The sequence below is a fragment of the Monodon monoceros genome, unplaced genomic scaffold, assembly GCF_005190385.1.
Source record: "Monodon monoceros isolate NGI ecotype Baffin Bay Population unplaced genomic scaffold, NGI_Narwhal_1 Super_Scaffold_7, whole genome shotgun sequence".
Taxonomy (NCBI): Eukaryota; Metazoa; Chordata; class Mammalia; order Artiodactyla; family Monodontidae; genus Monodon; species Monodon monoceros.
This window is the reverse complement of record NW_021703784.1, coordinates 11,414,977-11,432,015: the sequence shown is the minus strand read 5'-3', so window position 1 is coordinate 11,432,015 and position 17,039 is coordinate 11,414,977. Positions and strand designations below refer to the sequence as shown.

At 44.7% G+C, this 17,039-nt stretch overlaps 1 protein-coding gene across 7 annotated transcripts in view; it reads left to right on the top strand.

Annotated features, from left to right (window-relative positions):
• TECTA (tectorin alpha) overlaps positions 1-17,039 on the top strand; it is an 82,078-nt gene that overhangs the window by 57,712 nt on the left and 7,327 nt on the right. For 6 of the 7 annotated variants that reach the window (XM_029207745.1, XM_029207750.1, XM_029207744.1 and 3 more), the window contains 7 exons: positions 3,457-3,840; positions 5,939-6,225; positions 7,801-8,081; positions 11,159-11,269; positions 12,631-12,833; positions 13,779-13,942; positions 14,376-14,624. In XM_029207745.1, the coding sequence (XP_029063578.1) occupies positions 3,457-3,840; positions 5,939-6,225; positions 7,801-8,081; positions 11,159-11,269; positions 12,631-12,833; positions 13,779-13,942; positions 14,376-14,624 (1,679 nt within the window). Of the gene's footprint in view, positions 1-3,456; positions 3,841-5,938; positions 6,226-7,800; positions 8,082-11,158; positions 11,270-12,630; positions 12,834-13,778; positions 13,943-14,375; positions 14,625-17,039 lie in introns of those variants that run through there. The other variant, XR_003791421.1, reaches the window with a different exon arrangement.

Here is a 17,039-nt window from a genome sequence, read left to right as displayed (position 1 = left end):
GTAATCTTTCTTTATGTGCTGTGATGCTAAGCTAGAAGAGATCTTTCCTGGAGAGGGTATTTAGCCCTTGGTTCTGCCTCCAGGCCATTCTCTGTTTAAAGGATATCAACACCTTACGCTGGCGAGTAGACAGTTAACAATAGCATCGATGGAATAGCTGCTATTTGCAGATCGCTGTGCTAGTGGTATCGTTGGGGATGATAAAGCATGTTCCCTGCCTTAAGGAACTTGAAAATCTATTCAGGAGAGGGGGAAAAAATGCACTTTAGGGCTTCCCTGGTGGCGCAGTGGTTGAGAGTCCGCCTGCTGATGCAGGGGACACGGGTTCGTGCCCCGGTCCGGGAAGATCCCACATGCCGCGGAGCGGCTGGGCCCGTGAGCCATGGCCGCTGAGCCTGCACGTCCGGAGCCTGTGCTCCACAACGGGAGAGGCCACAACAGTGAGAGGCCCGCGTACCGCAAAAAAAAAAAAAAGCACTTTAAAGAACAAGAGGACAATTATAAAATAACACATCAACAAGTGAAATATAATACCCTAGAGAACTAATCAATTTTAAGATGAAAAAGAGCCACAGCATTAAAAAAATCTAATTGAAATGTCTGAACTGGAAATAAACTAGGCAAAAAATAAATAATGCCTCCTTTCTGTAAAGATGCATTGTTCTTGTTCAAGAACAACTAAGTTGGCTTTACTTTGAGAGGAGATAAAAGAAAATCAATATGGACGTTACCTTTGGTCTCATTTTCGGTGGGAAATTTGTTTAAATGTTGTATTAGAAAGATGGAGAAAAGTAGAGTAAAATAGTAAAATTGATCAAAGAAGGCTTCTTGGTAGAGGTGAGTTTTGAAGTTAAGCTCTTAGAAATATTGATTTTTTGAAAGGAAGAGGCAGACCATGTGGGAGAAAATAATAATAGATTCCGTTTTCCCACAATCTGGGAGAAGAGATAACCAGGCTCAAAACTGAAAAACACTATTATAATCTCTGCTCCCCTGTCCAGAGATTTACTGAAATGTTTCCATCTAGCAAGTGTGTCATGCACCCCTCCACAGAGATCCTGAGTGTCTGTGACATAATGGAATGAGATTCGGGTTTGATCCTAGCTGAACCAATGCTGTTGATGTGACATTGAGCAAACTGTGTCATTTCTCTGAGCTTCTGTTGCCTTATCTACAAAATATTACTAATAATACCAACTCAGTATGGTCGTTGTATAAGTAATCAATGCCAGGTGCCTTAGTACCTGGCACCTAGTAGTTCAATAATTGGTAACTGCTATTGTTTTTGTTCATTCTCTTAAGAAGCATTTTATAAATGAAAAATCCAGGTGTGTTAATGAAATGATGCGTGTAAAAGCCCTTGGAGCTCTCAGGAAGGCACGATACAGCTCTCGGCAACTATTAGCACTTATAAACATTATTATCCGCTTTTCATCAGAAAGTCAGTGGGTTTTGACAACAACATATATCTGGGAAGTAGCAAACTCACAAAACAGATAATCCACATCTACTTGCCACAATTCAAACAAGCTTGGAGGCTTGTTTATTCAACAGATTTCTTTGGAAATAAAAAGAGAACACATCTAGCCATTAGCATGTAGGGTAATCACCCAGCTGATGTTGTCAGATCTAATTAAGGTGGAGAAAGCAGCACTGGGCCTGTCTCTTTACTGTGATGCCAGTTTCATGATCAAGTTCTCCTGTGGGATGAGTTCTTTACCCTTGATCATATCCACATACTTCAGGTTATTTTGCTCTTTCCACCCATGTAACGTCTGACTTCTTATCAGAGAGAGGCCAGACCATCCGCTCAATTTTTCTGCAAATCTGACAAGAGAAAGAAAGTCAATATTTTACAGGTCTGGAAGGAGGGAAGACTTGGTTCCAGAAACTACTTCATTTTGAGGATGAAAGAATCAGCAGTGCACTGGAATCTTGAAGTGCACCAGATTGAGAAAACTCTTCCTGGAAGATCTCACCCTCTATCTACTTACCCTTGGATCTGAGTCAGATCTGTATTTGATATCCAGGGTTTTGATAAGTCTATAGTTAAAATGGAAAATGGTGACCAGACAGTAGCATAGGCCCATCTTGTGCCATTTAAACACCTCTGGGGCTTCCCTGGTGGCGCAGTGGTTGAGAGTCCGCCTGCCGATGCAGGGGACACGGGTTCGTGCCCCAGTCCGGGAAGATCCCACATGCCGCGGAGCGGCTGGGCCCGTGAGCCATGGCCGCTGAGCCTGCGCGTCCGGAGCCTGTGCTCCGCAACGGGAGAGGCCACGACAGTGAGAGGCCCGCGTACCGCAAAAACAATAAATAAATAAACCACCTCTGGATAGCACCGTTTTAGAAAATTGAATTAATGCCCCGAGTGGCCACATCTCTATGAAGTAGTCCACTCGTTGGGACCACACTCCACTTGGACAATCACGACCAATTTCCAACAGTTCCCTGGAATTCTTGGTCTAGAACAAGTGCAAGATCAAGAGCACGAGGTCCCCAAGCAGAGTCATGTCTACAGATTGCAGAGAGTGAAAAATAATAGCTGCTACCAACTGATGATCCACTGGGTCGTAGGATTTAATATAACTTCATATAATTCCTCACTATCTGAAAGAGGGTGAGCAGTCCTTGTCCGGTAACAACAGCAGCTATTATTTATTGAGTACCTTCTCTCAGCCGGAAAGTGTGCTTCACATGTCTCATTTAATCTTCACAACTGCCTTGCAAGACATTACTATTATCTCCAGTTTCGAGAGAGGAAACTGACACTCTGGGAGCTTGGTAGTGCCCCTCAGGGTGGCACATGTAGGGTGGCAGGGCTGGGATCAAACCCCAGGTGGCCTGATCTCAAAGCTCTCCTTCCATGGAACCTCACTGTTATCTAGGTCTCTCACTTCAGGACATAGAAATGGAGTATTTGCAACAGAGGTAAATTGGAAGTAGATTAGATACAAGGAAAACGTTTGGAACAGTGAGTATTGTGGAATGTTGAAATGGTTCATCATAAGAGTTGGTTATCACTTTCTTTTAGCCTATTTAAGATTGAAGGGTGGGGTTTATCATTATTGAGTGAATTTAAATTTCTTCCTTGAAGTGGAGCTGGTACTTGTTAGATTAATTTCCTACCAAATATTTTTCCTCTTCACTTAGTTCCTCTGGCAGCTGCCCATTCCGGTTGGTTGGCTGTGATTAGTTCTACAATCCAGCCGTAGAGATTCCCAAATTCTTGACTGAAACCAATAAAGACTAAATTGCACATTGTTTGGCATCTGAGTTACATGCAGGGGCTGTAACGTTTGAATTGAACCAGCCTCCCTACTGCTCCTTGTTGCAAATTCCAGCCCCATTACTGATAGGCCAGCCCCTCCTGGAAAGGGTCCAGGTGGACTGGGCTCTGGGGGCCCCAACTCTGACCACAGCCTGAGTTGCATGCAAACGGCGCCTCTCTTCCAGCCCAAGCAGCTGTTCTGGAACAGCGACTGCACGCGGCGCTGCCGCTGTTTCCGGCGCAACCTGATCCAGTGCGACCCGCGCCAGTGCAAGTCAGACGAAGAGTGCGCGCTGCGCAACGGGGTGCGCGGCTGCTTCAGCACCAAGACCTCCTACTGCCTGGCGGCCGGCGGCGGCGTCTTCCGCACCTTCGACGGCGCCTTCCTCCGCTTCCCAGCCAACTGCGCCTTCGTGCTCTCCACCATCTGCCAGAAGCTCCCCGACATCTCCTTCCAGCTCATCATCAACTTCGACAAGTGGTCGTCCCCCAATCTCACCATCATTTCGCCCGTCTATTTCTACATTAACGAAGAGCAGATTCTCATCAACGACCGGCACACTGTCAAGGTGACGAGCCTGTCCTTGATTCTTAAGAAACGTACTCTGGAACGTGGGCGTGTCTAGGGGGTTGTTTGCTGTGGTTTTCCGTGAGGTTTGAGGATAACAGGCTGTTGCTTCATACGTACCATACACCGATGACCAGATTTTAAAGAATGAAAATACAAAGATTCTATAAGCGTAAGCGTGGGCCCCATTTAGTCCTTGACTAACGATTTCCAAAGGAAATGTACAGTGTCTCAGGGCTATAAGGTCGGTGTGGGTGCCTCAGGTGTGGGTGCTATAAGGTCGGTGTGGGTACTGATAGAGCCTCAGGTGATAAAATGGTAGCTAAGTCAACTTTTACTCTGAATTAATTTCCAAAAAGCATCTCATTTGCTTTTAAGAGCCTTTAAAATTATTCTTAGCTCTGCCTACCTGTACCAAGACCCACTCTTTCGTCTATGCCATCCTTTCTAGAAACTGAGAGAAGGCAAGCGTTTGCCTATAAACACAGCTACTAGATAAAAACGGAAGGGAGATGCAAGAGGGAGGAGATATGGGGATACATGTATATGTATAGCTGATTCACTTTGTTATACAGCAGAAACTAACAAACCATTGTAGAGCAATTATACTCCAATAAAGATGTTAAACAAACAAACAAACAAAAACGGCAGGGAGGGATCGTCCCTCGCTATGAGAGCGCACCCTGATGACACACCAAGGGAAAGAAAACAAGAAGGATATGGTGGCTTTCTCTTAGGTTGGCCCTTCCCTAGGCCTGCTGCCTGGTTTCTTGTGAATCTTAGACCCGTATGTAAATAAATGTGAATCTCCAACCCACCCCCATAACTAATACACCTCTCCAACTTGCATTCCTCCCATCCCTCCATTTAAGAAGATAATCTGCTCGGAACTAGTGGTGGTGACCCCCAGCCTCTCAGCTAAACCCGGCTGTTCACAGCAGACAGACCAGAACCATGGAGTCAGCACCCCGTACCCCGGGTTGCGGTTCCAGCTAGGGAGGGCCAGGGAGAGAGCCAGCACACGCATAGGAGCATTTTTGGAATTGAGTGTTACTGTATCTGCTTTCTACCACCGGCTCAGATAATTGTGTACTGGGAGTATCTTTATTTGAAGAGTCATCAAATAGCTTAGTATCCAGCCTTAGGGAAAAGACTGGCAGTATTTTGCAGGCTTAAAAGGAAAAGTCTGGATTTTAATACTGGTTTTTAACGTCAATGAAAGCTGCTACTGTTTTTGACACTCCAATTCCTTTTGCAAATTGGCCCACATAGACACAACTGCATTGGTCCAGAATACAGCAGCAAGAAAGTGAAAAGGGACCACGTGACAGCAAAACTGACATTGTGCTGAATAAAATACCCCCAGCCACTAAAATAGTAAAGAATCATATTTTTTAAAGGCTTCTGCTTTTCTTAAGAAATGAAAGTTACTAATAACCTGGGGTGGGGAGAAGAATTTATTTTGTAAGTACAGGAAAGGCATGTTATGTTCTGTCCTAAGGGCTAAGGAAAAAAGAAACTGTTATAAAGCAAGAAAATGACAAATGGAGAAAATACTGTACCTATAGGACCTCTGGGAGGGTACCTCCTGTTTCAACATTATAAACAAGAAAACAGTTAACATAGCAATGACCCCCGGGTTCATTTTAACCGTGTTAGACCCTCTTAGCACAGGGTTGGGATTTCGTTTTCAGTAATTGGTTTATGCTAGAGAAAGTTTTATACAAAAATCCAGCCATTCGTTGTGAGTTATACTTTTCCATCATCTTTTTTTTGTAACTCTTTGCCTCCATATTTTGCTTCTTTGGGGAGAACTGTGGACACTTAGATGAGGGAGTACTCAAATTCTAGGGCAGGGGTCAGCAAAATATGAAATTCAGCCAAATCTCCTTGCTGCCTGTTTTTGTAAATAAAGCTTTAGTGGAACACAGCCTCACTCATTTAGTTACTGTTGTCTCTGGCAGCTTTCCTGCCACGAGGACAGAGTTGACAGAGATCATATGGGCCGCAAAGTCTAAAATATTTACTCTGGCCCTTTACAGTAAATGTTTGCCAGCCCCTGCTTGAGGGTCATATACTTTTTCTTTCTCCTTTGACAGGTGAATGGCACACAAGTGAATGTTCCGTTTATAACCGGGTTGGCAACCAAAATCTACAGCAGCGAGGGGTTCCTGGTGATCGACACCAGCCCTGACATCCAGATACACTACAATGGTTTCAACGTAATAAAAATCAGCATCAGTGAGAGGCTGCAGAACAAAGTGTGTGGCCTTTGTGGCAACTTCAACGGGGACTTAACTGATGATTACGTGACCCTGCGGGGGAGGCCTGTGGTGAGCAGCGTGGTGCTGGCCCAGAGCTGGAAAACCAACGGTATGCAGAAGAGGTGAGAACTTCCAGCCGCTAGACTCAGGGGCCCCAGTCCTCCCACGTCCATGACAGGTGTTGCTGAGGAAGGGACTTTGTACAGCATCACCCTTCCGGACTCCTACAAAGAGCTAAGCTGAAGGTCTTTGGAGTTTTCATCATACAAATAGGCACAGCAGTTTCTTGAACAGCAGAGGGAGGAACTAGGCTTAGATGATAAAAGTCTAAATTGTTGTGTCATCCAGCCCTCGGCTAAACAGAAGAGTGCTCCCAAGATTAGAATTCTGAAACCTTGGCCAGCTGCCCGACTGCAACTGGGCACCCCTGCTGGGGGGTGGGATTAAGATTTAACCCAGGAGATGAGGGCTATCCCTTGCTCCCCCGTGCTGAGACTGTGTGTCTGTGACTCTTACCAGAGGCTTGGTTTTGTGCAGGTCCAAGTTGGTGGGAATCAAGAAAGCCTTTTTAAAAGCAGAAGTCCGCGAGGGTATTATCAGGCCCCTCTCTGGCCAGCTGAAATAGAATGAGCTAAACAAGTTACTCCAAAGGTGTTTAATTTAGGGCCCTTCTGGGCTGCTGAATTATGTTAATTCCTCTCAGGATCTATAGATATGCTTCTCTTTCCTGGCATTTCTTTGCTCGTACAATGGTTCTGTCCCCTTGTGCTTTAATACACCAAACATCAGCTAAATTCCCAGATGTGAAAATGAAGCTCCAAACCCTCTGTGACCCTTCTGCAGGTGTAAACCGAAAAATGTGCCATAAATTAAACTATCCTGTGCATTATGGGACCCAGAGCTGGAAAGAACCTTGGGCACCATCTGGTCCAGTCTCTTTTCTAGGTGAAACAGAGGCTAGAGTGGAATGATTTACGTTGAGGGGGTCCTATAAGTGGCAAAGCCAGGATTAGATTCCAGAATTCCTAATGTGATGCTTTCTCTAAAATGTCACTTCTAGGGCCCACAGTTAGAAAAATGACTACTTTGCACACTTAAGCTATTCTGGGGCTTCCAAAGGTGAGCAAGCTTCAGTTCCTCCTGAGGAATTATGAGTCTGTTTAAGCTTCCTTTCCCTTCCTTTCTTCCTTTTTTTCTTCCTTTATAAACGATTTCAGCCTGACACCAATTTTCTTGTGATGATTTTACTTTCGGTCTCTGATAGCTAAACTGGAACTGGTTGAGAAGTTTCTGGACTTCCTTTCAAATCTTTAATTCTACCAACTGTCGTTGCTATGATTATTAATAGTGATAGTAACTATTATTATTATTGGTGGTGGTTGTTATTATATGAACACCCGTTAATAGTTATTGTATCAGTTATATCGAAGGTTCATGGTTATTATATCAATATCTACCTTTTGTCTGACACTTTGGCTACCAGTCCATCACTTTATTTTACCCTCACTTATCCCAGCGGCGTAACAATAGAAATTACCGTGACTTTCCTAAGGTCACACAGTCTGTTAGTGTTGGGATCAGCATCCCACACTAACTTCTGGGTTAGCTGAAAAGGGCACTGCCATGGTCTGCCCTTTCATCGGCCATCTTGGATGCCTCGTTTTGCTTCCTACCCTGACCAGACCTCTCGCCCCCAGCTGCAACGAGCTGCAGTTCTCCCAGTACGCGGCCATGTGTGACAACGTGCACATCCAGAAGATGCAGGGCGACGGCTACTGCCTGAAGCTCACGGACATGAAGGGCTTCTTCCAGCCCTGCTATGGGCTGCTCGACCCCCTTCCCTTCTACGAGTCCTGCTACCTGGACGGCTGCTACAACCACAAGAAGTACCAGCTGTGCGGCTCCCTGGCTGCCTATGGGGAGTCTTGCCGCTCCTTCGGGATCCTCAGCACCGAGTGGATTGAGAAAGAGAATTGCTGTAAGAGAATTATTTTATTTCTGCAGACTCTTTTCTAAGTTGAAAGCACAGCTTTGCCAGTGGCATCACTGTGTCCAGGGCCGGCTGGCTGGTCTGCATCTTGACCCATAGATCTGCTTCCAGGGTTGGAGGGTGGAGAGCTGTGTGAGCTGTAGCAGATTTCATGGGGCGCATTTTCAGTGGAGCCTGACTCCCCTCTAATTGCCTGACCAGTTATGGAATTTGGAACACCCGCTGGGGAAGGTGAGGGTCTCTGGGTTGGAGAAACACCAGTGTAGCTAGTGACTTTAAGATAGCTGGACAGAGTATAGGATTCCTGATTGATTTCAGTGCCCCAAACTCATCTCTACTTAACATGGCTCCCTTAACATGGGTCAGAGCCCAGATCAGAAAGAGAAGGCACATGGCAAGTGGCAAGTTGAGTTGGAATTGAGCTGGCTGTATCTGCCTGGTTGCAAGGAAGCCATGGTTGGACTCATAAAGGGATTACACATATATTACTAATGAAATAAAGATCTGTAGATTCTTGCATTTTTTTTCTGTAGTAAGAAAACTATTTTGATCTGCGTTATCCATTATTCTCTTTGTTCATTTTCTTACCATGTTAATCAAATACATGGAGCAAATAAATATGTACGTAATCACACATAAATTTGTCACATCCATATATGTGTGTGCATATACATACTGATCAATCTGTCCCATGAATGCAGTATGACATTGCGGCCGACAGGATGTGTGCCTGTCCCTCGACATGCACCACCAACCCGATGTGCATACAGGTACTGCCATGAAAACTGGCCCTGTTCACTCCAAGACTGAGCGTGCACATCAGTAAATCTGCAGACCAAACCTGAGCAAGAGTAGGGATGCACTTAATTCAGAACCTGAAAACAATGTGGTTCATTAAAATATGCATTTAGTGACTTCAGAAACTCTTAACAAGCAAATGACCGGTCTCTGTTAGCAAGCAACAGAAATAGTTTGTTTGATAACTTCAATATTTTACCCTGTTCTGTTAATAAACAATACTTTAAAAAACGTTAACTGTTTTGAACTTTAAAAATTGTCTGGATTTTTTTTTTTTAAGTATGAATTTTTGCTTTTAACCTTAAAACTTCCCTCTGAATTGGGCATGTCGTATTTGCCAAGCGGTAGGTGGACCACCATGTTTATAAGTGAGGTTCTTTCCTTCCTGGAAGCTGTAACCTCCACACTTTCTTTCCCTTTTTCTCTTGGGTGGTGTTCATATTGTGTTAATCAACCAGCACATTCATGGAGCGGCTGTTGTGTGCTTAGCACCGGTGTTAGGTGCTGAACCCACTGGGCAAGCAAAAGCGTCTTTACAAAAGGAAGCCTTTAAAAAGTAAGTGCGTTTAACTGATGCTGATGGCTTTCCTTCAGTCGTCTTTCTAGGAATTAAGACAGGCTGATGCTCCGCCATACCCGTCCTCCCACGTATAATAGTTACTTAGCAGAGGGTCGGGAGAAGGATCTGCAGCTATGGGATAGCTCAGCGGTTTTGTTTTGCTTTTGAACTCGTGAAGAGAACTTGGCCCGTGCTGGGATTGAATCATTGGTGTTTCTTCAACACTCGCCATCATATGCCACGACAGTGAGGATTACTACACCTGGATAGGGAGGCAGTCTTTAAATAAAGAAGTGAGTGTCTACTAAATCCTAATCTTCTCTAAAAGGAAGTCGATAGAGATCTAATACTGAAAAATCAAGAAAAATAGTGATACTTCGAAATATGGACGTAAACACTAGAAGAATTAAAAGATTTAAAATAGTTGTCTCAGCAGCATTAGAACTGGAGGATAAGAAGACGGGGACATGGGATTGCCATTCTTCAATACAGCATTATTTGACTTTTTACCAGTATTATTCTGATAAAAGTAAAAATTAAATGAAAACAGTTTTTGCTTACCATTTATAAACATAGAGTTAAACATCCGAAGAAACCACCAAAAGGCTTTTAAAATGACCAAGAAAAATAACAGGGAAGTGGAGAGGGCCTAGGCAAGGGACTGCTGTGTTTCACTTTAAGCTTCTCAGGACTACTTGATTTTTTTTTTTTTTTTGCATGGCAATTTGACAAAACTTTAAAAATTAAAATTTTCCAAGGGAACGCAATTAGAAATAACAACTGAAATATGTAAGTGAAATGTGCTTTTGTTATACTGAGTCAAATCATCAGAAAACAAACTCATACCAAAAATAAAATAAAGAACTCAAAAACAACAAGTGAATGTCTAAAAGAAATGCTCTCAATCAGTAGTTCTCAGACTGAAATGTTGACGAGCTCACAGGTGGCCTATGGGCTCATCTGCTACGAAATATTGTTTATAATCTGTTGGTGATGACACTTCACATACATTTGTGTTTTACTTAGAGTTTTCCCCTTTTTGGTAAAACAGTACCATTACTCTAAGTCAATGCTGGTGAGTTGTGTGTAGGTAGTTTGTCTATTTTTCTAAAATTAAGTAGAAGTTTGTGGGGTAGCTGGACCATGAATCAAAAAAAAGACTAAGAAGTCCTGGTTTGAGGGACCTCTCTGGGACCTTACTGGCCCTAAAATCTTCATTGTTGACAAGTATTTGTTGAGCATCTACTATGAGGTGGCTGGGTGCTGGGAATCTAGAGGTAAATGGCTTGGACCCTACTCTTTATATAAATATAACGATAGCAATGCATATGATTGTGGTACAGAGCAGGAAGTGCAGCAGTCTCGGGATGTCCCGGCAGTTAAACGTGTCTGTGTATTCCATCTTCCCCACTTACCTTCACCTGTGTGTGACCTTGGGTGCATTTCAGCTGTGATGCCAAGTTACAATACTTAGCTGGCAGAGCTTGTAAGGGTCGGAAGAGGTAATGCCACCAAAGCATGAAGCACGTAGCAAGGACCCAATTACTCGCTATCGTCATGACTCCCCGGAAGGCTGCCCTGTCTGTTGGTTTGCATCTGCCATCTGACCACACCAGGTCCACTGGAGTGGCGAGTCCAGAGTGTGACCACATGCTGCCGTGCATTGGTGTGAAAATCAAGTTGTGTTTCTGTTTGTTTTCCTTTTTAGCAGGAGTGGTTGAAGATCCCTGTCTGGGGGCGGACTGTCCCAATCGAACCTGTGAGCTGGAAAACGGAGGGGAGCTGTGTGGCTGCATGGAGCCCCCTCCCTACGGAAACAGTGAGTGACACCTGCCGCCACCCCACCCCCAGCCAGCCAGGCCCCGCGGGAGACACCCGGCAGCCATGTAGGAAGGCTTTCGGGTGGGAGCCCGCATGTCCCACACTGTGGGTTAGAAACCCAAGTAACGAAGCTTTCATGAGCATTTAAGCAGAACAAGGAAGGAACCCGACCTCTTCAGAGCAGGCTAATGTTCGTTTCCTTGTAGCTACATCCTTTTCTTCAATAAATGATAACACGCAAATTTGGACATGCATAGCATCAGCCAGCTCCATCTGAGGCCATGTTCAACATCAGAGGGATCCAAACTGATCTTTTAGACTCACAGGGAGATAAGGTGGTTTGACGAAAACATGAAAGAATCAGGATGAGAGTGCCAGGTGATGTAAGACGTGTTTAAAGCCAGCTTTATCTGGCCCGAAGCTTTTCGGTGGGTCCTGAAGAAAGCAGAAATGTTGAAGCAAACGGCAAACAACTAGGACTCCAGGTAGGAGTCCCCTTAAGGTAGGAATGGCCTTGTCCCCTGGCCAAGAGCACACTCGTTTTGTCGGCTTGTGGGGGACCTGCTTTGCTTCCCAGCTCCGTGTCCTTGGCTGAACCAAGGAACTCAGAAGGCACATGCCACGTTTAGCATCATCAGAGAATGAAAGCCTGGTTGACCAGAAGGCTCCGCGGAAGGGGACCACATGTGCTGTTCAAAGGCTTCACCTAGGCAGATAAAAACGTTTCTCTCCGTTTCTTTAGTGCTTATTAGCCTGTGTTTGTGTACTCACGGAAAATGTCCATTGGCACATTCCATTTCAAAAAACAAGAGCTCCGAGTGCCGGCCTGGGTACCAGCTGGGCTGTGGAGTGGCCTGACCAGGGCTGCCCTCACTGGGGGCACGTTCTTTAGCCAGGCCACAGTGAGCCAGATGCGGTATGGAGCTTACGGACAGTAGCTACCACCAAAGCGGGGCGGAAATCCTGGGTTTAGGAAGAAAAGATCAAAGACGCTTTGTATAGCATTTACACCTTTAAAAAAAGGCTCTCTGGGGACTTCCCTGGTGGTCCAGTGGTTAAGACTCCTCGCTTCCAATGCAGGGGGCGTGGGTTCGACCCCTGGTCGGGGAACTGAGATCCCACGTGCCACACGGCATGGACAAAAAAAAAAAAAAAAAAAAAAAAGGCCTTGCATTGCCCAAGTTATTGCTTTGAATGAGTTCATATACTCATTTAGTTTGATCAGCGCTTCATTAGAAATGCTGCAGCCTCTGTGTGAAGCCCATCAGTCTCTTCTAAAGAGAATGGGGTGCTTCGCCCACCCACACAGCAAGACCAACTCCCACTGACGTGCCTTTCATAATGACTGTTTCCCCACAGACTCCCACGACATCATTGACGCAGAGGTGACCTGCAAGGCTGCCCAGATGGAAGTGTCCATATCTAAGTGCAAACTCTTCCAGCTCGGCTTCGAGAGGGAGGGTGTGCGGATCAATGACAGGCAGTGCACCGGCATTGAGGGAGAGGACTTTATCTCCTTTCAGATCAACAACACCAAAGGGAACTGTGGAAACATTGTGCAGGTGAGGAACGAGGGCAGGAAAGAGCACCTGGCTGAGGTGGTGACAGCTCCAGGTGTTTGCACATTGATTGTTCTTAAGCCAACTTCAGGGGTTCGACTTAGAAACATGCTCCTTGGAAAACAGCAAAAGGCATGTGCGAAATGAAGGACAGCGGGAAAATAATCATTGGGTGCTAAGTGGTTGAACTGAAAGCAAGATAAGTGACATGCTTCCTTCCCTGGTTTGCGCTGTCTGCTGTCCTTTGCCCTACATGTTGACACATGTTTTTACCTCTCTCATGCTTCTGTTGTTCTTCCAGGTAAAGACAGCTGGGTTCAGCTATTTCAGGGTGTAAGGGTGTCCCAGACATCACTTAACAGTTGGCTGCAGAAATACAGCAAGGTCACAACATTTTGTGTTGGGTTATCCAATTCATAGGTTAGCAAAGCATCTCACTTCTCTTCCTCCTGTGCCTTCCTACTGTCTTTTTTTGATAACTGTGTTCATTAACACTTTTTATCAGGGAGTGAAAGGTGCAAGACGGTGAAACATGCATGTGTTCATTTTGGTACTTGTGGGCTGTCTGGTACGAGACTTGGCGGAGGCTGGATTTTGAATTAAGACTTGAAAGAGAAGATATATATTACCTCAGGATGGCAATACTTCATGCTGTCCCCAGCTTGGGTTCCCACAGATAACTGGGGACCGGTTGTACTTAGAATTCAGTGGTACATGAAATCACCCTCCGTGGGCATTCAAGGTTATCAGACTGAAGGGTGCTGTTGACGTCTATTGTAATACTTTTTTTCTAGTAAGTGCTGAGACTAGCTCCATCCTGATTTATATTGGCCTCTGGGTTATATATGAAATGAAGCCATTTTTCCACTTTCCGGCCCGTGGATTTGAAATGCAAGCCACATACTCGCGCCCAGATTTAATGATTTCTGACCTCCCTTTGCTTTGCAGTCCAATGCCACTCATATCATGTATAAAAACACCATTTGGATAGAAAGTGCCAACAATACTGGCAACATCATCACCAGGGACAGGACGATCAGTGTGGAATTTTCATGTGCTTATGAGCTGGATATCAAGATCTCCTTGGACTCTGTCGTGAAGCCTATGCTAAGGTAGAGAATCTCATGGGCTGTGCACGTTGCTCTGTCTTTTCCTTGACAGTTAAGGTTAGCACAGTCAAAACTGCTAGCATCTGTCTCTGAAGCACTAGGGAGAGAATAATTCATATTTTCTGAACCTAGATGCCTTAGACCAGCATTGTTCGATAGAACTTTCTACAGTGATGGGAATGTCCTATATCAGTACTGTCCAATACAGTAGCTGTATATGGCCATTGAGCTCTTGAAATGTGCCAGGGCGAGAGAGGTGCTGAGGAACTGAATTTTTAATTTTAATTAAAATTAGATTTAATTATTTAAATTTAATTATTAGACTTTACTACTCTCTGCTTGGCCTTCCCTCTGCATTTTCAGCCTGGAAAACGGTAAGTAATTGAATAGATAACGTTGCCTGGGGTTCCCCGACTTATGACTGTTTCTCTTGTAGCGTCATTAACCTGACAGTTCCAACCCAAGAAGGCAGCTTCACCACCAAGATGGCGCTCTACAAAAATGCCTCCTACAAACATCCATACCGCCAGGGCGAAGTGGTGCTGACGACTCGAGATGTGCTGTATGTAGGGGTCTTTGTGGTTGGAGCCGATTCCACGCATCTGATTCTGACGCTGAACAAATGCTACGCCACCCCCTCCCGCGACAGCAATGACAAGCTCCGATACTTCATCATTGAAGAAGGGTGGGTAGCCTCTTCTCGGAGGACAGTCTCAGAGCCTTTAGTATTAGATTTGCCTACATTGTTCTTTAGGGAAGAGAATGGGAACTAACATTTGTTGACGACCTACAGGGCCAGCATTTTGCACCCAAGAACTGTCTAATCCTGATGACAACGTATGAGGTAGATATTATAAGCCCCATTTTACAGATGAGAAGGCTGAGGCTTAGTGAATCAAGCAGTGCTTAAATCCACAGCAGTTTAGTGGTTGATCACCAGTTCCATGTGGCATTAACTACAAAATGCTTTACTCTCAATGTGACCCAAGAGGGCATTCTGTCCTGCCTACTTGAATTTCAATCTGAGTTGAATGTGGATTATCTGCAAACGAAAGGATGTAAGGAGAATAACTAAAGGTTGGTGAATAGAACATCCATGAAAATTAAAAAGGGATTAGAATAATAGCTTATAAACTTTTTTTTTTTTTTTACTTACCAGTATATGCCCAGCACCTAGCATATTTCCTGAAACAGCATGGTTATGCAACAAAATTGTTGAATGAATGAATAAATGAATGGGTGAATGAAAAAGAAGAAAAGACTGGACCAAACAACCACCATGATAATTATCTTTATTTTATAAACATACTTACTGGTTTTGTCAAGCAACAATACTTTTTTATTGCATACATAATTTATATACAATATAATGTACTTGTTCTAAGTGCAAAATTCAATGATTTTTAGTAAATTTACAGAGAAGTGCAACCATCACCATAATCTAATTTTGGAACATTTCCATCATCCCAGTACCATAATTCTTAAAAGCAGTTGATTATGTTAATCAAAATTCTTTCTCTTATAAGCGGTAGAGACCATTTCAAACTAGTTTATGCAAAAGCAAGGCGCTTAATGGTTACGAAACCAAATCACGTTAAGCAGATGTGGCTTCAGGGATTGGGTCCAGGAAGCCAGACGCTGTCGACTCCCTCCCTCCCTCTATCCCTTGCTCTCTGTTTCTCTGTCTCAGTCACTGTCCCTCTCTGTCTCTGTCTCTCTCATTGACCTCGTTAGACACTGGCATTTTTTTCAGCATTGTAACCCCCCGGAGTGAGCATTCCTTCTAACCCCAATTCAGGGAATCCCTGAGAAGGAGTATGATTAGCCTTTCTTGGATGGATTTCCTCTGCCATGTTTGGAGGAGATGCAACATTAAATTGCCTGGTGTTGTGGAGGACAAAGTTTTTCTTGACCCTCTTAGGGTTCCTGGCTGGGTCTGAACATTAAATGGACAAAGACAGATTAACAGGAAAAAGGCATAACATTTATCTAATGTAAGTTCTACGTGACTTGGGAGTCTTCATAAGGAAACGAAGACTCGAAGAAACAGTTCACGCTGAGCATTGTTATGCCCGGCTTGATGAAGAGTGGACAGTCGTGGAGAAGGTCAAGAGTATGTGGTAATTGTAGTAAACTGCGGGGAATCTTAGCCAGACTGTTCAGTTTCATCTCAGTGTCCCTTTGTCTTCAGAAATAAGGATGCTCCTTTCCTTCTGGTATAGGGAGGGCACCTCTCACATAAGGGCTTTATGACCTGTTTCAGGTGAGAAGAGTGACATTCCTGGTTCTGCCATTTTCTCAAACTCCTTCAGCTTAAAATATTCAAGGTGCCAGGTTTGGGGGTAGTGTTTCTTGAACCCTATCCCAGGCCTGAGTCAGCATCCCTCCCTGGAGTGGTCAGGGAGTGCTATGGATACTGTAATTACCCTTAAAGTTGGGGAAGGAAGGGATGGTTCTAGGCAGACAAACAATAGCCACTGTTTTGCACATGAACAGGCTCAGAGCCTGTACACAGCTCACCCAAGGACACCCAACCTGCAAGGGGCAGAGGAAGAAATCTTTCAAGCACCAAGACGCATCAACTCCCTACCTGGCCAGGTGTGGCTTGTGGCCTGCGTTGCTGAGGCACAGAGTGGGATTTTCAGCAAAGGCCTCATGAAGGCACTACCTTTTTGAGTTGATTTTTAGCCTCCCTAGAGGCAGAGGGAAGGACTTGGTGACTGTGTGGTGTCTTAACAGGCCCAGATGCTCTGGCTAACATCACAGGTCTCCGTTTCTTCATCTGTTCCCTTCCTCTCCCTCCCCCTCCCCGCGCCCCAGCCATGGCCCTTTCCCAAAGTAAAAGAGCTATGATCTGAGCCGCTGTACAACCCGGGTGGGCAGGCTTGGGCCGCCTTTGAAGGACACTGTGGCATTTAGCATTTTTTAAATAGTATTTAATAGAGTTGACCCAGAGAGGGAGAGTAAGTGAGCGGGTTCATAAGTCTCAGCTCCCCCCAGGGTCTGCATGAAGGTCTTCAAATTAAACCGTTGTTGGGTGTGAAGTAATTTCATCGTGTGAGAGAATTTAATTCATGAGTCCTCTTGATCTTTCTTGGAG